General features: G+C 41.6%; 1 protein-coding gene across 4 annotated transcripts in view; it reads right to left on the bottom strand.

Moving 5' to 3' along the window:
* LOC126185192 (bone morphogenetic protein receptor type-2) overlaps positions 1-25,196 on the bottom strand; it is a 382,730-nt gene that overhangs the window by 349,830 nt on the left and 7,704 nt on the right. For all 4 annotated transcript variants that reach the window (XR_007536982.1, XM_049928060.1, XM_049928059.1 and 1 more), the window contains one exon: positions 19,720-19,817. Coding sequence is in view for 3 of the 4 variants with exons in the window: in XM_049928059.1 (XP_049784016.1) it covers positions 19,720-19,817 (98 nt within the window). In the remaining variant the exon portion in view is untranslated. The remainder of the gene's footprint in view (positions 1-19,719; positions 19,818-25,196) is intronic.

Below are 25,196 nucleotides of genomic sequence, written 5' to 3' on the forward strand. Positions count from 1 at the left end.
GCCGGCGACAGAAGTACAGTAAGTCGCTGGGCACGGAGGGTGAGGTCATCAGAAGGCGGTTCGGCGGAGCTCCACAATTTGCAGCGGTCAGGGAGACAATCCACTGCTGTCATACCTGACAGCCCTGATCCTAGCCCCCTCGGACTTACACGCACACACACACACACACACACACACACACACACACACACACACACACACACAGTGAAGCACTGGCTCCGCCACCAGGACAAGGATGGGTACCGACAGAGCATACACGCTCATGTTTCGCGCTGGAGGAAGGTCACAGAACAGGGTGGAGATTACTTGGAAAAATAGGGTGTGTAGAGAAAACACCATTCTTTCGTGTAATTCTTATAGCGTTCAATAAAGAATTGTTGACGAACAAAATGCGATGCATTACTTCCTGGACAACCTTCATACTCTGGGCGAGCAAATTCAAACTTGTTGCCACCAGTGTAAAGCACGTTGATGGGCAAGGCTCTTCCTAGAAAAACTTCCAAGTGTTTTCGAATGTCTACAATTTTATAAAGAAATAAGCTGTGCTTGGTGCTCCACTGAAAGTAAAATCCATACTGAAACGAGTGTCTGAAGCAACTGGTGTATGGTCTACTTTCGTTTGGAAAGAGTCCCAGGCAGGTGACATTTTCAACAAGTCGTAAGGGAAGGCCCAGAAGATTTTGGAAGGGCAGTTTAGACAATTTTAGTGAACAAATCATTGTCGCATGGTGAATAAATTCTACGTTACAGATAAAAGAAGATGCACTTTGAAGAAAATCCACAAAAGATTGCAGAGTTTAATAAATTTTTAAATATTTATACACACAGTTCTTAAAATGCTCAGCAGCCTAATATTCAGGTACTGTGGGAACATAGTATTCGTGCAAAACGAAGTGCTTACTTAGAAAGTATCCGGGAGTATAGACGTAGTGTCGTCCACTTGTCTACATGGACGATACGTATTTTCACACTTGTCACTCCATCCATACGATGCTGTGTGACAATTCACTACAGGATCTGTTGGAACGTGTTTCGAAAGAATACGGAAGCAGAATCGTCGTCGTCCACACTGTTGGGTAGGACGGTTTTGTATCGAACGCCTACGTAATGTTTAAATTCAGAAAATGAGGGATTATTATAACGACACTATAAAAGGCGGCTATGGGCAGATTAACACCTAATCTACTACTATACATACTGTCGTCGTCGTCGTAGATATCGCCACGCAACAGATTCGTGCTCCAGTATCAAACTGCATGAGAGAAATTATGTGCCGGTTAACATAAAGGGAATTTCTTTTCACAGGACCCCAGTTATATTCATTGATCAAAATGAACAAGGCCAGGGCACTTGTAAAACTATTTTTACCGAACATGGTCATATCGTTACGACTCTCTCCATATCACACAGGTTTCTATCGTAGACCCGACAAGGGAAAGTGTCAAGAACAGCGTCTCTGAACGTTATTGGACACTTTATTAACATTTAGATTAACAAATTGCTTCCATAACAAAAGCATACTGAAAGAAATGCTGTGAGCACGTGCATATAACTGAACAGCAGTACATTTCAAGCGGACATTTACTGTACCAAGCGCTGGAGAATATCATAAATGTGAGACGTGGTACGGACTCTAAAAAATGGGGTAATAAACGGATCCATTACTGTAAAGCACCATCGGACACAACGCGTTCAAAATACTCATCTTGTATAATGGACTGGACACATGCGCAAAAAGTTGAAAAAAGGACGGCCGAAACACGTCTTCGGGGTGTCGCGATGCTCGAAATGAATACGGGAAGATAATTGTCCTACTAAGACCTGGTGTCCCCGATTTATGGCAGGTATACTGACGTGGAGTTTATTACAGCCACAAATCTTCTGCGACGATTTTCTGAACCAATTGTGTAGCTAGATTCATTGAACAGACCGGTGAATCCGATGGCGATGTTCTATGCACTAGACAAGGGGTTGGGTTGGTTGGGGAAGGAGACCAGACAGCGAGGTCGTCGGTCTCATCGGATTTGGGAAGAATGGGGAAGGAAGTCGGCCGTGCCCTTTGAAAGGAATCCTCCCGGCATTTGCCTGGAGCAATTTAGGGAAATCACGGAAAACCTAATTCAGGATGGCCAGACGCGGGATTGAACCGCCGTCCTCCCAAATGCGAGTCCAGTGTCTAACCACTGCGCCACCTCGCTCGGTATGCACCAGACAAGATGTGATGTATTGTGCTACGCTGTGTTCAAGACAATAAACAGGCCTGAGGACATCGGTTGTAGAGTCCATATTCCTGTGTCCATTGGCGGGTAGTTCCCTGGGAAAAAGTCAAATCCAGTTAAGCATGTCTGTGCTGTGTCTGTATTCGTGAAGTGATTTGTCCCAGTATCGGCGTCTAAAAACAGATGGGCAATGGTGGCTGCATGAACCGTTTGAAACACCTTTCAACGAACGAATCATCAAACTTCATACACGCTAACAACGTTTCTGTTAAAACTCTGCTAGTTGGAAATTAATAGTCTGCGGAAGAACGCTATGGTTTGTAGGTAACTCTTCAGTCGGTACTATATACTGAAACCGATCGTCCTATATTTTGCGTTGCGGATACAACTTACCTTTACCTATTTATACTTTCCTACTGATGATGCGCGTGGCCCTTGTTTAGTCGACTGCAGATCACTCTTCATGTGTACAATGATTCCCATATCCAGTGCATTTCTGTATCTTAAGCCACACAGCAACTTACGAATTCCAGTTCCTTTAAAGCCACCACACCTTGTCAGCAATACAGATGACAGTGCAAATTTAATAGACTGCAGTCAACGTTTAAAACGTTTACGAGGTTACAGTGGGTACATTCCGAAGTTCCGTTTTATAGAATTCAATATCGATGGTATTTATATCAACGTAAAATAGTTTAAATCTCAGCTACATATAGATTCCAAATTACAAATAATGGACAGCAATCAGAAGCGTTAATTACTTTCTTTATTTGTTGACTTCACTATTTCCGTCTTACAGCTGGAACAAGACATAACAAAACAACAGTGTATGACTACCACGGTCGTGGTATAACACTAAGACGCATTCATATTTAATTGGAAGGCGGAAAGAGTGACGTCACGTCAACACTGATGTCATGAGGAGCACCACTGGAGCAGTTTGAACTTGGATAATGAAAGGAGTAAGAATCAGCCGAGGCCACAATCACTTCGGAGACAACATGAACACTTCACTTCAGGCTTGTGAAGCCTTTACATATACAACGACATCACGTATAACTGAAAATAAGAAGGTATTAGCATCATTTTGAAATTAAGGGGATAAGTACGTCAATACAATGAACAAAATGAGCTTTCTGCATGTTAATACAAAGTGGTTCTTTCAAAAGATTGATGTCCTGTCTCCGATTCTCTTTCTTTCTTTATGTAACGCTGATGTCATGGCGGGAGCCTGCGAAGTATATACAGGGTGGCCTAAGATAAGTTTTACATTGTATTTCGGTTATTATGAGGTTAGTAAAAATTTACACCAATTGTTTTTAGATAACTACACTACGCACAATGCCATTACTGGAACGCCAAACAAGTTTATTCCTTAAAAAGTACACGACACAAACGGTTTCTGTCAATGGCGATGCATGACTTCAGACGTTCGCGGAAGCTTCTCATTACGTTCTCAATCATTTCTTGAGGATGATGCGGGTCTCTCTTCGTGGATTGCGGCTTTCAGCTCATCAGTATTGCGGAGACGTCATGAAATTAAAAAAAAAAACTTTGTTCGCGAGAAGAACCCACACAAAAAAATCAGTGGCTGGAAGAATAGTTTATCTCACTGGCCATTTGTTACCGAAAGGTAAGCGTGACCCATGTGCAAAGTGGCACCTCTGTGTAGTTGCAGGGGGCCGTATGGGATGCAGCCATATCGCGTTTAGACGGGAGCGTCCTTGCAGCTGTGTATTGAAGAAACTTAATAATGGCCCAACGATTTCAATGCACTGTAATAGCACACCAGGAAACGACCTTTTCATGGATGACCTGCGTACTGTGTCCGAGTAATATGTGGAGTTTTGTTTATTGACAAACCCATTCAGATGAACGTTTGCCTCACCAGACATCACAATATCTTCCGTGAATATGTCATCCTGGTTTATTCTGTTCAGTAATGTGCAGAAATTAAGCCCACTCACCTTTTATCTCCCGGCCGTAACTGTCAAGCCACTTGCAGGTTATATTGGTGAAATTTTAAACACCGTTTCCGTGTCCTTTGCAGAGAGATGCGAGCGATCTGTAAAGTTCTAGAACACAGAACCATCTGGTGAGCAAGATGTATGAGACAGGCGAAATACCCTCACAGACTTCAAGAAGAATATAATAATTCCAATCCCAAAGAAAGCAGGTGTTGACAGATGTGAAAATTACCGAACTATCAGTTTAATAAGTCACAGCTGCAAAATGCTAACGCGAATTCTTCACAGACGAATGGAAAAATTGGTAGAAGCCGACCTCGGGGAAGAACAGTTAGGATTCCGTACAAATGTTGGAACACGTGAGGCAATATTGACCTTACGACTTATCTTAGAAGACAGATTAAGGAAAGGCAAACCTACATTTATAGCGTTTGTAGACTTAGAGTTGGCTTTTGGCAATGTTGACGGGAATACTCTCTTTCAAATTCTTAAGGTGGCAGGGGTAAAATACAGGGAGCGAAAGGCTATTTACAATTTGTACAGAAACCAGATGGCAGTTACAAGAGTCGAGGGGCATGAAAGGGAAGCAGTGGTTGGGAAGGGAGTGAGACAGGGTTGTAGCCTCTCCCCCATGTTATTCAATCTGTATATTGAGCAAGCAGTAAATGGAACAAAAGAAAAATTCGGAATAGGTATTAAAATCCATGGAAAAGAAATAAAAACTTTGAGGTTCGCTGATGACATTGTAATTCTGTTAGAGACAGCAAAGGACTTGGAAGAGCAGTTGAACGGAATGGACAGTTTCTTGAGAGGAGGATATAAGATGAACATCAACAAAAGCAAAACTAGGATAATGGAATGTAGTCGAATTAACTCGGGTGATGCTGAGGGAATTAGATTAGGAAATGAGACAAAGTAGTAAAGGAGTTTTGCTATTTGGGGAGCAAAATGACTGATGATGGTTGAAGTAGAGAGGATATAAAATGTCGACTGGCAATGGCAAGGAAAGTGTTTCTGAAGAAGAGAAATTTGTTAACATCGAGTATAGATTTAAGTGTCAGGAAATCGTTTCTGAAAGTATTTGTATGTAGTGTAGCCATGTATTGAAGTGAAACATAGACGATAGATAGTTTGGACAAGAAGAGAATAGAAGCTTTCGAAATGTGGTGCTACAGAAGAAAGCTGAAGATTAGGTGGGTAGCTCACATAACTAATGAGGAGGTATTGAATAGAATTGGAGATAAGAGGAGTTTGTGACACAACTTGACTAGAAGAGAGGATCGGTTGGTAGGACATGTTCTGAGGCATCAATGGATCACCAATTTAGTACTGCAAGGCAGCGTGGAGGGTAAAAATCGTAGAGGAAGACCAAGACATGAATGCACTAAGATTCAGAAGGATGTAGGTTGCAGTAAGTACTGGGAGATGAAGAAGCTTGCACAGGATAGAGTAGCATGGAGAGCTGCTCAAACCAGTCTCAGGACTGAAGACAATAACAGAACACAGATGGGCAAGATCGCTGTGGATTTCGTTACAGAACGTCACGAACTGGTAGGAAACTTTATAGCGTTCGAACTATCATTTCAAACCTTTACAGTCCACAGTTACAGAACCCGTCTCACGCCATTGCTTTTACAATCTGAATATTGTAGTCCTGTCTGTAACACGGAAATGACTGACTGTTCCACGGCGCATTGCACGTTGGACAGCCGCAACATTGTGCATACGACAGAACTACTCCACTGCATCGATACACACCTGTAGTGGGCAATGATCCATCCTCAACTGAATAGCATACTACTCGTATATGAGTCCGATTAGATGCGACAGATGGCGCGAGCACATCTACGTCTCAGTGGGGCTGCCAAATGAAAATGTAGTATTTACTATGAGCCATGTATATAATTTCACTCTAGTATCTTTCTCCTTCCTAAAGTACTATTTCCACAGCAAATCGATCTCGTGCTGCGAAGCTGAACAGTAAAGCAGCACTCTTTCCATAAGATGGTCCAGCTACGTGGCGCCACAGAACTGTGGGTTAAATACTGCAGGACAATCGGTACCAGCAGGTCTTCGTTCAGCTTTCAGGAGATGTGGTGGGCGTTGATCTAATTGCTTCACCAACCGACAGAGGATCACTGACACAAATTCCCTAATTCATCTTTTCTCCTAGAGGAGAAGCATTACATGTGGGAATCTTTTTTGGAGTCAATATGAACAACTAGAAGAGTCTATGATGGTCGGGTGAAAGGTCTCGACAATATGTTTGTGTCTTCAAGAAGACCCTTTTTAATTGACGAAATTTGTCAAAAGATTTTTCTAACAATCTATAGAACAGGGTGAACGTTCCAACAATTCGTATTTCAGAAACTTCAGTATTCGCACTGCCGACGTACTTTCGTGAACAGATGCAATGTCTGTTGTATGGCAAGTTTTTTCTCTTTACAGTCCTTCCTTCTAAACCGCGCAGTGCAGCCTGATGCCATGTTTATGCATGCGATAGCAGTAGTCTTGGCATTGCCTCCAGCTGGTATTTTTGAGACACTGGTCCATAAGTGCCACTATTTCTAGAAATCTCTGTCAACATTGTCCAGTGTTGTGTTAAGCTATTGGTGCGATTGACATGGTCCAGCAACACTCGGCAAGAACTTTTCTTGCCGTCTTCAATAATTCATCGAGACTTTGCCACTGTGAGCCAATGGACTGCAAGACTGTCAGGAATTGGTCAGCATTTGCAACTACATAGTACCACAAAAATGCTCACGACTGCTGAACGCCACTTCTCTCGTCATCACAGAACAGGCTGTCTTCGTAGCTGGCCTGAAGACGAACTGATACGTCAGTGGCGTGGTGGATCACAGAATGTCCATCTACAATGTCAATTAGGAGCAGGCACTGGGAACATAATACACTACTGGCCATTAAAATTGCTACACCAAGAAGAAATGCAGATGATAAACGGGTATTCATTGGACAAATATATTATAATAGAACTGACATGTGATTACATTTTCAATCAATTTGGGTGCATAGATCCTGAGAAATCAGTACCCAGAACAACCACCTCTGGCCGTAATAACGGCCTTGATACGCCTGGACATTGAGTCTAACAGAGCTTGGATGGCGTGTACAGGTACAGCTGCCCATGCAGCTTCATCACGATACCACAGTTCATCAAGAGTAGTGACTGGCGTATTGTGACGAACCAGTTGCTCGGGCACCATTGACCAGATGTTTTCAATTGGTGAGATCTGGAGAATGTGCTGGCCACGACAGCAGTCTAACATTTTCTGCATCCAGAAAGGCCCGTACAGGACCTGCAACATGCGGTCGTGCATTATCCTGCTGAAATGTAGGGTTTCGCAGGAATCGAATGAAGGGTAGAGCCACGGGTCGTAACACATCTGAAATGTAACGTCCGCTGTTCAAAGTGCCGTCAATGCGAACAAGAGGTGACCGAGACGTGTAACCAATGGCACCCCATACCATCACGCCGGGTGATATGTCAGTATGGCGAGGACGAATACACGCTTCCAATGTGCGTTCACCACGATGTCGCCAAACACGGATGCGACCATCATGATGCTGTAAACAGAACCCGGATTCATCCGAAAAAATTACGTTTTGCCATTCGTGCACTCAGGTTCGTCGTTGAGTACACCATCGCAGGCGCTCCTGTCTGTGATGCAGCGTCAAAGGTAACCGCAGCCATGGTCTCCGAGCTGATACTGCTGCAAACGTCGTCGAACTGTTCGTGCAGATGGTGGTTGTGTTGCAAACGTCCCCATCTATTGAGTCAGGGATGAGACGTAGCTGCACGATCCGTTACAGCCATGCGGATAAGATGCCTGTCATCTCGACTGCTAGTGATACGAGGCCGGTGGTATCCCGCACGGCTTTCCGTATTACCCTCCTGAACCCACCGATTCCATATTCTGCTAGCAGTCATTGGATCTCGACCAACGGGAGCAGCAATGTCGCGATACGATAAACCGCAATCTCGATAGGCTACAATCCGACCCTTATCAAAGTTGGAAACGTGATGGTACGCATTTCTTCTCCTTACACGAGGCATCACAAGAACGTTTCACCAGGCAACGCCGGTCAACTGCTGTTTGTGTATGAGAAATCGGTTGGAAACTTTGCTAATGTCAGCACGTTGTAGGTGTCGCCACCGGCGCCAACCTTGTGTGACTGCTCTGAAAAGCTAATAATTTCAATATCACCAGCATCTTCTCCCTGTCGGTTAAATTTCGCGTCTGTAGCACGTCATCTTCGTTGTGTAGCAATTTTAATGGCCAGTAGTGTATTATCCTATACGGCCCAAACAAAATTACTGCGACTGCTTGAAAGTTTGTGACAGCGAGAGCATAGGTGAGATGACAATGATCGCTGCACCAGCTTGAGCATTCTACCAACAAACCTTTTGGGCAGTAATGGAACCTTTCAGGACAATTGTACCTATGTCCTTAGAAAGTCTCTTGGAGGCATGACAAAAATTCATTCGCTGTGGTAGTAGTTGCAGCTTGTCCACATGTGATTTTAATCAATTCAAGTCCCACTATACCAAGGAACACATTTTGCTGGTCAGGTTTTTCTATGTGTGTGTCACTCTGTTGGTGGTGAGGTTTCACAGAGAATACGGTTGAGACTTCAGAGGAGGGTGTGATCTGTTCTCTCTGCAACGCTTGACAAACTATTGCCTCAACTGATAGGTCCACTTCAGATTCATCAGTCGACAAGAGTATGAAATTGATTTGGATCTTCCCTTTCATGTTTTTTTTGTTTATTTGGTACGAGTTTTCCTTCCAGTTACAATGTTGGTAGACGTTTTCCTTACAGTAATAGTGTTGGCGTTGATGGGCGTTTTTGCATGTTTTTCATCTAGATAATTTGCACAACTGTTACACTTGTTAATGGAGATTAAGTATTGGTTACTTTACAGAAGCATTGGCGGATACCTGTATGAATGGCAACCGAAATTTTAATCATTAATTTGAAAAATAAAGTTACACGGCGGCCGGTCAGTACCATTGGGCCTTTCAAGGCCTGTTCGGATGGAGATACCCAACTGTAATCTTGGTACACAACGAATCCCCACACTTCAGTACTGTAGCACACCACTAAAGGAGCCATAACGAAATGGCACATCTCACTGACGAAGTGGAGTATTGTGCATTAATTTTTTTTCTGTACTTTAAGGGGAACACCACCGCAACAATCCATACTGAGTTGACGGAAGGGCATGGCAGCAATGCATCATCATATGGCAGTAGTGAAGTGACACATACACTTCCAATGTTTGAATGATTACAAACAAAGTGGGAGATCATCTACCTGTGTAGAACTGAGATTCACAAGTGGAGACCATGGTGCTCTAAGATTGGCATAACACAATTGAAGCAATAGTGGAAAAAGCGAAAATAAATCAGTCACAGATCAGTTTACAACATCTTGCATGACATTTTGAACATGACAAAAGTGTGTCTGCTAGGTTCCTCAACTGCTCACTTCCATTCCAAATGCCCGCCAATCTGAGGCGACACCAGAAATGTTCCAACTCAGTGAGTCCAGCTAGATTACTTCTTTAGTTACATTATCACCACATATGAGGGCAGGGTGTATTATGATCCTGAGGAAAAGGAGCAAAGCAACTTGTGGATTCACTACCACCAAGAAAGACAGTGATGTGACCACCATCTAGCAAGGTGATGCAAAGTGTTTTGAGACTGCCATGTTGTGATGCTAACAGATTATGCTCATAAGGGGCATATTATCGAAATCTCCTAATGAGATTAAGGGTGACTTTCTGATGAAACATTGCAGTAAGCTGTCCAGGCATGCGATTTGCTCCATGTCAACAATCCAGTTCATTCTACACAGAACACAGTCACACATTCTCTATATTTCAGTTATTTTTTGTCTTACCCCATATTCTTCTGATATGGCACACACTGATATCTTCCTCTTTCCTTGGGTGACAGAACTGTTGCCTGCTAGGAATTTTTGGAATGACACTGACAAAATTTTCGAGGTTTAACATTTGTTGAACAACAAAAATGCAGACTTCTACAAATAAAGTCTATGTTGAATCATACATCATTTGGAAAAATGATGTAACATTGGAGGTTGAATATGTAGAGGAGAACTAATTCCGTCACCAAGTTTCATGACTGCACTTTGATTTTTTCAATCTGATAATCAAAATTTTATGACTACTACTTCTATTTGTGCCTACATTACTGGTCAGCATATGAAAGATATGGCGACCTTGGAAACACACAACTCTTGCACTTTGAAGAGTGAATAGTAAATCTGGGTGCGTGTAATGATTTGCTTAATTTCTCCATCCAAATGTAAGGTATTCACTAGGTGATGCTTCAGGCTCCATTTCTTGCTGAAAAGTTTTGTAGTTCTGGCTCCATGCTGCATGAACACTGGAGCAATAGATACAGAATTCTGGAAATGAGAATGTCACCCCTTGCCTCATGGTCCACCCTGCTGCAACTATTTCATGGTTCATACCTGTTACATGCAAATGTTGTGTTGCCATATTGTGGGCAACAATTACACCACGCAGTGTTTGGTACAGAAGATAACTCTATTAGGAGGGGTAAGATTGCCTCAGTTTATCTTAGGACATGTGGCTAGTCAAAAATTATAATAAAGGCACTGTCTACTAGGTCAATAATGTTTCTGATACATCTCATTTCATCACCTCATTTTGAGCATTCCTTCAGCAATTCTTTGGCATCTACATTTTTAATATCTCCACAGGAGACCCCATCTTTTCTTGAGTTACCGAAATTATGCCTTTTCACAACAGAGATATTCCTTTGCTTTTTGCATTTTTGTAGTTGTTCAGCTTGTTTAGCTGCTACTACTTCAAGTACCAGTGCCCCATTCTAGAGCCTTTTCACTAATTTACATGTTGTACTTATACATTCTAGAATTTTCTGAATGTAGGGAAATGACACTTAGTCCAATGTCCTTCCTTCCCTTTCAGTCATAATAGATACATTTTCATACAGATAAAAATGGGATCTGAAGCAGGCTTTGACATTGGATGTGGATGAATCTGGAAGAATAGTCTATTGAGTTCATTTTGTTGGTTGGTTGCTAGTTTCATCCAGCAGTTCAAACCATATCTTCAGATGTGATTAATCCACTAATAGCTTTGTCATGATATAAATCAATTCCAGCTGTGCACTTTGAACTTCATTAAGTGTCACAAACCATGTCGCCACATATTAAAAGTGGTAAAAAAAATGAAAAACAAAGGACCTTTTTGGCGAAGAAAGTTTAGGACTTAATGTCCTATCGCCAAGGAGGGTATTGAAAACTGAGCACAGGCTTGGAATGGATTAATCAAAGGAGTCAGCTGGAATTTGTTCACAGCCTACTTTAAGGACTCTTATTGCTACAATTGAGAAAGATTAAGGCAAACAGCAAAAACCAAAACTGGGATGGCCAGGCCAGAATTTGATCCCCTATCCTCCCAGAGTCAGTCCACTGTGCAAAACTGTGCACCACGTGTCAGGTGACAGCAATGAGTGAAGAAAAATAATGTGATGAAATTGTGACTTTGAAGAACACTACATGAATGTAAACAATAAATAGGAGTGGCAGAAATCCCTGTTAAGTTTACTTGAATGAAAAGATGACAAAATAGTGTCACTTCATAATTAGTTTTCTAACTATGGAATTTCCATAGGTCTCCCTGACAACACTGCAGCATATTGTTGTTGAGAAACTGGATTATCAATAAGCAAGCACGTGCACTAGCAGCTACAACATTTAGCTGGTTTGGAATTCAAGGAAAGAGCTTTTTGATCCCCGTGTTATACCCTTCATATCATGCCGAACAACCATCACGTATTCTCCTTCAACAACTCCCCCTCCATGTTTAAAACTTAGTGCAATGTTGAAATCTCCCATTCTAGACATTCTGAAACCTTATGACCCTTCCAGGCAGCTGCACATGTTAACACTTGTTGCTTCTGCAACAGAAACGAATGCCAGCTCTGAACTGAATTTGCCTGGGGGATTAACAATGAGGGGTCGACATGCCGGCCAGCACTGATGTGGTTTTTCACATCCCACTAGGTGAATACCAGGCTGGTTCCCATATTCCGGCTCAGGTACATACAACACAAACATTAGAACACTTTTTTACTCTATACACTGACGGGTTGGGTACACTGCTTTTGTCCTGGGGAGTGAATAGGAGACTGATGGCCTTCACTGTGTGGTGTCCTTAACCACTAACTCAGCAGCATTATCTCACGTTTTGGGAATATCTATAGACGTTTCAAAAATTCTCATTCAAAAGTGAATGGAAATTAACAGTAACTATGTATCAATGAGCAGTAAATGCATGTATGTGGCCTGTATCGATTTTTTAACTGTCTCTTAGGGAACAATTGCTGCCACTTGGGAGTAATTTTGAAATAAAGGAATTCTGATGAGTTCTGAGTGGAGCACTTAAGTCCATCTCACAATGTAAAATTGTTACAGTTATGAACCCAAAAAGACTGCATAACTCATGTCCTTAATTAGACTTGTGATAGTGCTCAGTTCAACAAGGCAGGTTTTCTCAAACACAATATGGCACACTGTAAGATGCAATAAAATATTATGGATAAGGATATCAGTTTTAAGGGTGCACAAAAGCTAATAATCCAACACTTTATGCTGTATTACAGTGAAGCAAAGGTGACAGACAAAATAAAACTGCTTCACTGCAGACTTCTGTCACCTACGGGCCATCTCAGCATACGGTGACAAACTTCAAGTCCTTTAATGAAAGAACTAGTGGTAAAATCCAAGGACTGTTCCAAACGGAGCATCTGATAAACTACACTGTCTCACAAATTATGTGCATAATCAGTTAAAACAAACTAGTTCAGAGGATCACATTACCCTTCCACGTCAAGAAAAAGTGCCAACAAAAGTAACATTTTGCCTGGAAACTTTTTCTAGAATCTATATTAAGAGCTTACTTTCACTACATCAATCAATGTTCAGCTAATTATTAGGCTAGTGCAAAGAGTTTGTAACATTTTTGTTTTACATCTTGGTATTCTCATTGCCATGGGTTTGTCAATTTTCATTTTTTACTCTTCATTCACTGCTGCCATTTGAATTTACATTTTGTCATACGAAGACAGCGAGTGGGGTCATGGATGCTAGAAAATAGAGTGCCAAATTAAGAAGTCTGAACATTTCCAATGTATTCTTCTGTTTCAGTTTAACAGAGGCAGAGGCAGCCAGAAATATTTGTTTCATGTATGGGATAACGCCATTGGACAGAGCATGGCAAGAAAATGGTTTTCTAGTTTTACAGATAGTTGTTTTGACATTAGTGACTCTTCACATTCAGGAAGACTTTTGGGGTTTGATGATGCATGTTTAAACACATTAATCCACAGTGATCCACATCAGCATACTCGACAACTGGCAGATGTGATTAACTGTGATTATTCCACCATTGTGTGACTTTTTCCATGTAATGGGGAAGCTTCAAAAATCGGCTCTGAAACGAAAAATCACAAAAATCAGTGGCGGCCATATGTGCACCACTTCTTGCTCTTCATCAGTTGGCTCATGAACAAGATCTATCATGTATCATTACTGGTGATGAGAAATGGTGTCTTTATGACAACACAAGGAAAAGAAAGCAGCAAGTCCCCTTAAAAGAAAATTTTTAGGCATCTGGTGGAACAGCAATGGTATGGTGTACTACGAATTGCTTCCTCGAGGTTTATCACTGCTGACATTTATTGTTAACAACTGAGACATCTTGCAGACACTATCCGAGAACAATGACCAAGAAGACTGTGTGAACTGATGCTACTCCACGATAACACCCACCTGCATTCTGAGAGGATAACAAAAACACTACACAGGAGTTGGGTTGGGAAGTCATTCCACACTCATCTTATTCACCTGATCTTGTGCCCTCACATTTTCATCTGTTCCACACACTATCCAACAACCTTCAACGAACTTCCTTTCCAGATGAAAATGAGCTCTGAACATGCCTCAACAAGTTCTTCCTTCAAAACCATGTGATTTCTACAATCGTGGAATCAAAAATTTACCCCAGCATTCACAGACTTTTAAACAGTGAAGGAGAATATATTACTGATTACTAGTCTTTGTTATATGTATCTGTCGTGTTTATTAAACTTGTGGAAAAACACTATGAACTTATGCATCAACCTAATATAATTTGTTGTTATCAAAGCAAGTGGAGTTGAGCTACCAGGAGAGGTAGTAGCACTTAGAGTACAGCACTGCAGAACATTTCTTACCTTGCACAAGAAATTTGACTTTACTGTACAGATTGATTTAAAAAATGATATGCAAGTACTTCTTGGACGCACCTGTGATTCACGTCATTACTTTCAGTAATTCTTGTGATAGTACATGACAGCAGTAGAGTTTTGTATGCTGTCTTCACGACAGACATTTGCTACAGCTTAATTTCTGCCAATTAAACAAAACCATTCATTTCCTTGAATGTGATGAGACTTACATAATTAGTGACTTGCAAATTTTGTTTTCAATCTCTAAATGTAACTCAAAAGCTGCTGCATTAAAAGCTTATGATGCTAATCACTGTATTGCATAAAAAAGTGGTTACACTTCAGTAACTTCTGTGGTCCTCAAAGAATGATTTAAAGAGTGTTTGCAACACATCAGCCAACAAAACATCCTTAAATATTTATAATCAAACACTGCCCAGCAATTCTACATGGAATTTCAACAAATGGAAAGTTACCACATCAGTCTAGAACAGCAACTCCATTATATACAGACCTTTACATACTTATTTACAAAGTTCTCTTTGGTTTCACGATACACTAGAATCCTGCTCAGGATTAAGAAAATGTGCAAAAATCACAGTAAAATAGGTTGCAAACATACCATTTACTATAACCATATTATTTTATAATATTAATCATATCAGGCTATAAGGAGAGATCAAAAGAAATCTAAAGGTTCACAGGTGCTTAGTAGCTGTACAAACTCTTGACAAATACTACAGCTTTGCCTTGGCAAAAAAACAACTGATGGTTCTCAAAATATTTCGATAGATGTATCTGACAGCATTTGTCAAATGGGAAAACCACTGCTCCATGCACAAGTCAAAAGAGAGCCCATCTTAAAATTAACTAAAATAAAAAGGCACTGAATGTATGTTCATGTGATCATGCACTGTAAATTTTCCTGGAACCGGTAAGTCATCCCTGAAATTTAATTACTTCCACTCCAAAGAAAAGATAGCTTTTCATTGCACAAATAAAGTAGGGTTAGGAATGGGGTTGGGTGGGGTGGGATGAGAACAGTTGCACACTCACTCAACAATGTATGCCATCTAACTTTTCAGTTGAAAAAGTCTCACATGTCCGACAATGGGAGATCTAGGATAGAATAGAATAACTCTTCTATTTGTGTATCGTGTAGTTTCTAATTGTGCACTGAATACCAGCAATAACTTTTATATTACAGGACATGATATAATGGCTATTTGTTCATTACGAGTGACAGAAGGGAAATTAAGATTAACCAATTAAAGAAGATTAAAACAAACAAATGAGAACAAGTGTTCTGTGGCAACAGTTATTTTTTTTTTCAAAAAACATTTAATTGCATGTTCCAATTGGGTACAAAGTTCCTTGAATGTCACAACAGATACTGAAACCTTACATTTTTGAACAATGTTTGTTCTAAACTTTCTCACATATTACACAGGAACAAAACCCACTTACCTTAATTATACCTGCAATATACCAACACAAGCTGAAAAATGTGGGCTGCACACTCTACAGGCAAGTGAAATCAACAACCAAACATTTTTGTAGCCTGAAGACAATCCCATCAGATATATTTATCAGAGAGTTGAGCACAACACAAGGTAACTGTAGGTTCTGCAAGGTCAAAATTCTTGACCCTAATATAACTGTGAGGGCATGGGAAAGTAATGCCTCCAAATTTTTTATTCTGATCTCAATATCTGTTAAGGTATAACACATATATTATTCAGCTAACTTTCACACTTCTCTGATGCTAGTTGCAACCCCCTGCAGCTAGAGGGCTCCAAACTGCAACACGTTAACATGGTGATGAGTAATGGCACAATGTAGGCGGGTGGGAAACAATGTGCTGTAATTTATTTCCTAACTACAGAAAATGTGCCTCCACTTAAAATTCACAGAAGAGAAAAATATGTACAGTGATGATTATATCAACATCACTAATGTGCGATGTAGGATTGTTCGTGCTCATTGTCATCTATCATCCTCCATACAGCCCTGACTTGGCTCATCCGATTTTCACCTGTTTCCAAAAGTTAAACATCTTTGAGGACTTCAATTTGATAGTGATGAAATGGTGCAAACAGAAGTGAGGTTGTCGCTCCGTCAACAAAGGCAAACATTCTACGCTAACAGTATCGACAAACTGGTCTCTTGTTGGGAGAAATGTTTTTACCGTCAGGGTGAATATGTTGAGAAATAAATATGTAGACATGAAGAACAATGATGTAGAATATTAATGATTGTTTTATTTTAAAAGCTTTAAGAGTTTTACAAAAAATTTTGAGGCATTACTTTTCAGAACGCCCTTATTTTAGGTGAATTTGTGTACAGTTCTGTTCCTCTTGTTTCTGAACTTTACAGGTAAAAAATTAAGAATCAAAACCAGGATATGGTAACCTGACCTTTCAATGAATATCCATGCCTATAACCACAAACTGTATAAAATCCTGCATCTCAAACTATTCTTATCCATTTACATTAGCATTTCGTCAATATGACTCATGATCCCTCAATACATAAATCTAAAGACAAAACAGCTTCTGGATGATCGTTCTCCAAATGAAATTTGCATTGCGGGTATTGACCTCCACAAAATGTGTTAATAACTTAAACCTAATCTCCAATTTACACAATAGCCATCGGAGATGGAATGCTAACTCAGCTGAACCGAAATATATCAGGTAATCAAACCAGACCACACTAACTGAATCTTCCCAGCAGTCAATGCACAAAACCTAAATCATAATCAAATTTAACTTTGACCTTTTCCATCACAATGCACTAACAAGAAGACTAATTGCAGCTTTTGCACGAACTTTTATTCTATCCATACATCATTTTTATATGATGTGTGCACACACCTAAGAAAAGTTCCTCTTGACAAAGCAATTATTCAGATTAAGTGCATACTGTACACAACAATGTGGGTTTTAGTGTCCAGTTTACACCAGTTGCCATCAACACTACAACCTGCCTCTGTTCCAGTATGTTTAACACAAATTTTTGGAAGTGCATGACAAATGTAATGGGCACTGTAATGCCTGGCACTTGCCTTGCAACCAGCAAGCTCATCATTAAAATTTTAACCAAGTTACAGTTACATCTACTGCACGATTATTACATCTTCAATTGCAATTTTTCCCACCAAGTGTTTTCCTTAAGTGGTTACCTTATTTCTTCTTGTTTTATTTAACACAGTGCAAAGAACGTGGCACAGCTAAATTTCAGTTTGGAAATTGCAAATGAAAAGTAAAGCATGAGGTACAAATGCAACACTTCGCCTGTCTATCGCAATATGCATGGTCAATGAATACCATTCAAGGAAAAATAAGTATTCTATAGCACCGAAAACGCATGGTAATGGAAACTGTGAGCAGGCAAGTTAGTCATTCAACAATCTTATGTATCATATCTTAGGTACTATTATTGTGACTTATATTCATAATCTGGTTTTGGTACTCTGGCAGTGACTGTGTTTGCAGACAAAATTACAAGACATGAGGCCCGCCTGTTATTTTAACACTGTTTTTTCACACAAACCCAAACATGTTTCAGCACCTTTGTGTCATACTTAATGTATTTTTCCCCCACAAAATTGCATCTATACTACTATAAAAAGGTAAGTAGTTTCTACCAAAAGTATCAAAACTTAGACTGATTTACTTCAGATTTTTACTCAATGCTCTAATAAATGTTCAGACAGACATAGGCTACATACATCTTTCCACACAACAATGAAAAGGTTTTCTGTTAAATGCAGCTGCAAGAAAGGAAATGCTTTGCTGTGAAAATATGTGGTTTCATTTTCTTTCTTGCAGTTTTAATTAGGATTGCTCGACACGTATATCATAAGACAAATTGTTTCCCCCACATATATTCTTTCTTCTTACACATAATTTTAAACAAAAATTGTGAACACATTGTTTTCTTCCTCACCATCAGTTTTACAGAAAACAAAGTTGTATTTATGGCATATCATCTTATGATTAGAATACTACTACGGAATCTGAATTGTCTGGAACTTTGTAATCCTACACTCTCGCACTAACATTATGTGAAATACTGGCATTAAGGCTACTATCCTCCCAGATCCTGAAGCTGGAGAGGTCTCTCTCATATCTCATATACCAACTGTCCGAACCAACTTGCCCACTTGAGTTTAAGGTACTTCAATTCCTCATCAAGGCTTCGTTTGCAACAACAACAACAACAACAAGCAGGGCTTAAGGTCAGATAGAAGGGAGGGAAGAGATGGGTAGATTGGGGGGGGGGGGGATGGACAAAGAGAGAGAAGGAAAGAGGAGACGGAGAGAGAGGGATGTACATCCAGTTCACATACACATTTATCAATTGTGAAGCAACATTTGGTTTGCTAGTTTAGATACAAAATTATGTGTTAACTCATCAAGCAAACTCACTTTAATGTCATTTATCTGTAAATGACATGCTAGCAGTACCTGATAATGTACAGAGGGTTCTACACAACCCAATAATGTTGGGATGAAGGTTGCTGATGTGGAAAAATTACTTTTCTCTGGATTATTATTCCTGAATTAGACAACTAATGTGACTTTATTGTTCAACACAACTGATATGACTTGCATTAACTAGTTTTTTGCATGGAGACCAGTAACAAAATAATAAATTGTTCGAATGCAACCAAGTGTCACGAATTTCTCAAAACATATATCCACAGCTGATTATTACCTGAAGAAAACATTTGAAAAAACGGTGTTTGCTTAACATTCAGATCTCATATCCAGTAATTACCAGTTATCTTTCCTGCCAGTTACACAGACAGTTTACCATAAAGTGTGTTCCCAACTGAATCAGTGACAAGCAACTGAATAACATTAATAAAAGCATAAATTGTTGACATTCTAGAAGACTCATGTGGCTTGAAAAAATCTAAAAATTATAACTGCTCAAACAAAATTAAGATTACAAAACAAAAAATAAACAGCTGAAATTCTTGAGTTTTTAATTCTAACTTACATTCAGAAAATTCAAGTTCCAATACCGCAATATATTTGTGACACTACTACTCACAATTGGCAAGCAGAAAGCTGTTGTTACAGTCCCATACACACTCCCCCACTACCAGCAAAGCATCGTCTAACACAATATTGACTGCTAAACTATTCTTCGACAATATTAACTGAAGCAAGCATTTGTGAAAGAAAGCTATATGACTGTCACAGAACTCACCTCTGCTTTAAATGTGCTCAAATATTCATGCGAATCAGGTGCATGGTGCATCTGAACATTTTTCTCAGCACAGATCCTGGATTCATATACTTGGTGACCTATGGAGAAAAAGAGACAAAAATTCTGCAAATTCTGATTAGTGATTGAAATGGTAATTTATACGATATTCAATATCTGACACAAAGTTTACAGCACAAACACAAGGCAAGCAGATTCCACTCAAGCTGAGTTTCCAGCAATGTATGATCTTCCATGGTTGATCGCTTGGTTGGTTTGGGGGAGGGGACCAAACAGTGAGGTTAATGGGACCATCGGATTAGGGAAGGATGGAGAAGGAAGTCAGCCATGCCTTTTCAAAGGAATCATTCCGGCATTTGCCTGATGAAGTTTAGGGAAATAATGGGAAACCTAAATCTGGATGGCTGGATACGTGTTTGAACCGTCTTCCTCCCAAATGCGAGTCCAGTGTGCTAACCACAGCATCACCTCACTCTGATTTTCCATGCAAAAATCGCTGACTCAAAAGCACTATTGACTAGTAAGATATACCTGCTGTTAAAGTACTTTAAATTTGATAATCACTAACATAATTAACAAAAAATGGTTATCAATGTTCAAAAATTAATAAATGTTCATGCAACAGACTATTCACAAGTAAGGTATAAATTTCTAGAAAGTAAATAGGGTCACTGGAAGGTAAAAAGAACCAGCACATTCTTAAAATAAACTTGTTTAAGCTAGTCTTATTCAACCTACACTACTGTCCATTGTTTATATTTAATATTTTATCTACATCATAACTTTCAAAAATTTGTGTTCCATTAAGTAGTTTCAGTTCTCTGACTGAAGTGTTAACATGAATAAGAGTCAAAGGCCCATAGCAACCAGAATGTACAGAATGATGCCAGATTTTATACAATAATATAAATTCAAATATTCCATAAACTAGTTGGGGATTTTTTTGTTTTTTTTTTGGGGGGGGGGGCATGCTATGGTGGAGAGGGATGGGAAAGGGTGGGCAAAGAGCTACAGGATATGATTTGCTTGTATTTTACTGACAGAGTAGGTGTGCACCGCATATACAGTGTACATATCACACAAATAAATTCACAGATAGAAAACTGCGTACCAGCCGCAATATAATTTTATTCTTTCAAGTAGATTTGTAAAATGGCCTTGTTCCCAGTAAAATAACTACACAAAGGAAAGAAGAAACGAAAGGATATGTACAGCAAAATAACTGGAGAAAGGAAGAACCAGAAGAATGACAGAAGGACAACCAAAACTACTATGGACAAAATAGGAAAAGAAAACCACAGAGAGAAGCACATTAAAACATCCAGCCTAAAAGCATCAGAATGGAGAATACAAAGGGACAAAGGACATGCGCTAAAACTTATATAGAATGATAAAACCCATTGTCACATATAAAACATAAAACTAAATTAGCCAATGAGACGTTGTCAGCTAAAATTAATGGCAACGAGTCCAGTAACTGAAGAGTGCATCGTAGGGCAGCCAAAGAAGGACAGCTCACCAAGATATGGGCCACTGTCAGCCAGGTGCCACACCGACACTGAGGCAAGTCACCACAGCACAGGACGTAGCCACGTGTCACCCAAGCGTGGCCAATGTGGAGCCGACAGAAAACCACAGACTCCCTGTGAGAAGCCTGCGTGGAGGTCTTCCACACATTCGTGATCTCTTTAATGGCACACAGTTTGGTGAGTGTACTGAGGTTATGCCATTCCGTCTCCCAAAGCCGCAAAACCCTGCAGCTTAGTACTGAATGAAGGTCATTTGCAGAGAAGCCGATTTCCATAAGCGGTTTCCACGCAGCCTGTTTGGCCGGCCTGTCAGCAAGTTCGTTGCCTGGGATGCCGACGTGACCTGGGGTCCAGACAAACACCACTGAACGACTGGTCCATTCCAGGGAATAGATGGACTCCTGGATGGTCGCTACCAAAGGATGACGAGGGTAGCACTGGTCAATAGCTTGTAGGCTGCTCAAGGAGTCAGTACACAGAAGAAACAACTCCTCAGGGCATGAATGAATGTGCTCAAGAGTACGGGATATAGCCACCAGCTCAGCACTGAAAACACTGCAGCCATCAGGCAAGGAATACTGTTCAGTATGTCTTCCATGGACATACGTGAAGCCAACGTGGTCATCAGCCATTGAGCCACTTGTGTAAACCAATTCATGGCCTTGGTACATGTGAAGAATCTAAAGGAAGTGGCAGCGAAGAGCTGCGGGGTGAACTGAGTCCTTAGGGCCATTTGAAAGGTCCAGGCCAAGCCTGGAGGTGTACGTGAATGGACCTTTAGTATAGCTGGTAAAGGCAAGGACTGGGCTGCCAATGAGGGAGATGAACCACAGTGGATGCGAAAAGGAGACAGTAATTTGGATGCACAGGAGAACTATGAATGTGTGCAACATAACTGGCCAACAGTTCTGCACACCTAACCTGCAATGGAGGGACTCCGGCCTCCACCAGGACGCTGGTCACCGGACTCCTCCTAAAAGCTTGTGTTGCTAGGCAAATGCCAGAGTGGGTCGAGTAAACGCAACGCTGAGGGTGCCGCCAAACCATAAAGCAGACTCCCACAGTCAAGGCAGGATTGAACAATGGCACTGTAGAGCTGCAGCAGAGTAGAGTGATCTGCACCCCAGTTGGTGTTGCTCAGGCAGCAGAAGGCACCGAGGTGCTGCCAGCACTTCCACTTAAGCAGACGAAGGTGAGGAAGCCAAGTCAATCAGGCATCGAAAACCAGTCCTAAGAATCGATAGGTCTCCACTACAGTGAGTGGATTGTCATTACTGGTAGAGCAGTACTGGTGGAGCAGTACGAAATGTGAAAGTTGTCTGCATACAGAGAAGGTGAGATGGACAGCCCTACAGCTGCTCCTAGACCATTAATGGCCACTAAAAATAGACACACATTCAATACAGAGCCCTGCGGGACTCCATTCTCCTGGATATGCGATATGAGGGGGGTGGGGGACTGTGGAAGGCACCAACTTTGACATGGAAAGCATGAAGTGACAGGAAACTTTGGATAAAAATCTGGAGCGGGCCTCTGAGACTGCACTCTTACAATGTGGCAAGGATATGATGTAGCCAAGTGGTGTCATACGCTTTTCGTAAATCAGAAAGATGGCAACCAGGTGTTGGCAACTGGAAAAGACTGTTTGGATGACAGACTCGAGGGATACAAGATTATCTGTGGTAGAGTGACCCTGGCGGGAGCCGCCCTGACATGGAGCCAATAGGCCTCGTGACTCTAGGATCCAACCCAACCGCTCACACACCATATGTTCCAGCAGCTTCCAAAGAATGTTGGTGAGGCTGATCGGCCGATAGTTATCCACATCAAGTGGGTTTTTACCAGGTTTGAGCACTGGAATGATGGTGCTCTTCCACCATTGCGGTGGAAAGACACCATTGCACGAGATTCGGTTGAAGATGACAAGGAGATGTTGTTTGTAGTCAGATGAGAGATGTTTAATCATCTAACTGTGGATCTGATATGGCCCAGGAGCTGTGTTGAGGCAATGTGCAAGGGCACGGAGGAGCTCCCACTCTGGAAATGAGGTGCTATAGGATTCACTGTGGCGTTTAGTGAACGAGAGGACTTTCCCTTCCAGCCGCTGTTTGAGAGTGTGAAAGGCTGGGAGGTGATTCTCAGACACAGAGGCTTGAGCATAGTGCTCAGCAAAGTGCTCGGCAATCGCGTTTGTGTAGGTAGATAATATGCAATTTATGTTAACATCGGGGACACCTGTTGGGGTCTCGTACCCGAAAACACGTTTGATCTTTGCCCATACTTGGGAAGGTGATGTATGGCACCCAATGGTCGAGACATATCTCGACCAACACTCCTGCTTGATAAGTTGGCGAACGCGGGCACAGAGCCGTTTAAAGGCTATGAGGTGCTCCAGGGAATGGTGCCGCTTATGCCGCTGTAGAGCTCGCTGAAACGCCATAATTGCTTCAGCGACTTCCTGGGTGGTCGCCGGGAGTGCCTTTCGCCGGCAATACCCAAGAGAGCAAGGGATTGTGTTTTCTGCCGCAGAAACGATCTTTGTAGTCACCTGTTCAACCATCACATCGATGTTACCGTGTTGGGGAGATTCAACAGTGACAGCAGAGGTGAAAGTTTCCCAGTCTGCCTTGTTTAAAGCCCATCTGGGCAGTCGTGGACCTGACGCCGGGGCAGTGACAGGAAGATGGGGGAAGTGGTCACTACCACACAGGTCGTCATGTGCTCTCCAGTGGATAGACAGGAGAAGTCCTGGGCTGCAAATCGATAAATCAATGGCTGAGTAATTACCATGAGCCACACTAAAATGTGTCGTGGCCCCAGTATTTAAGAGGCAGAGGTCAAACAGACAGTAAAGTTTCGACATCTCTGCCTTGGCCAGTAAGCATGGTGCCACCCCACAATGGGCTATCGGTGTTAAAATTTCCCCAAAAGTAAGAAAGGTTTAGGGAGTTGATCAATCAGTGCAGTTAATACATTCAGGGATACTGCACCATCTGGAGGAAGATATACATTGCAGACAGTTATTTCCTGCTTTGTCCTTATTCTGACAGCCACAGCTTCAAGAGGGGTTTGAAAGGGCACAGTTCCACTACAGGGCGTGATTGTTACAGAAACATCCCCCAGCTTGTCACAAGCAAGTTAACACCTGTGACTGGACAGAGGGTGCTGTTTTGATCAAGACTGACCCAGATCTCATTTTGGACAATCCCTCCACCTCCCCAAACTTGTTCAACAAAAAACTGAGGCTTCATCATCATGAAAGATTCCCCCACCAGCTCTCACACATACAAGGTACCAGGGCAAATATGAGCTGCTGCTATCCTTAGCCTGACATTCCTCCCGTGGCATGGCCAGGGAAGAGAACAATTTGGGGTTGTACTTCTGTGCATTGAATTGAGCCCGTGAACACTTAGAGACTGCTGTTGTTTGACCACCAGCAAGAGACAATGTACTACGCTTCATCGCGTGTCATCCACCCTGCTGCCACCCACTCAAACCACGGACCCTCCCCACAGGAGCCACCCAGCCGCAGCAGAAGCCACCTGGCAGGATGGCCATTGCCAGGAGTCACAATGCCTTGGGGCAATGGGCATCTACCCCTTGGCATACGTGGGGAGTTACCGGTGCAGGCATCAGCAGAGCAATCCCTGTGTAGTCAGGGGGCTGCAACCAACAGGGTATATGGCGGCCCCACCACAACGGACCGGCTACTGTTCTGGAATCAGGTGCAAAAAAGTCTGTTACCACCATCAGCGCAAAAAACCATACTGCACAGAAGATGGAGGGTGACCTCGCCCAACAGCTGGAAAATGTGCGGAAGTGCAGATCCACGTTGACGTAGGATGTGAAAAGTCTCAGCGCACGATGGACTCCATGCACCATGTAAGGCGCCCTTCCCCATTTGGCTCGCTGCCAGGGAGAATTTTGAAA

Source organism: Schistocerca cancellata, chromosome 4 (assembly GCF_023864275.1).
Source record: "Schistocerca cancellata isolate TAMUIC-IGC-003103 chromosome 4, iqSchCanc2.1, whole genome shotgun sequence".
Classification (NCBI taxonomy): Eukaryota; Metazoa; Arthropoda; class Insecta; order Orthoptera; family Acrididae; genus Schistocerca; species Schistocerca cancellata.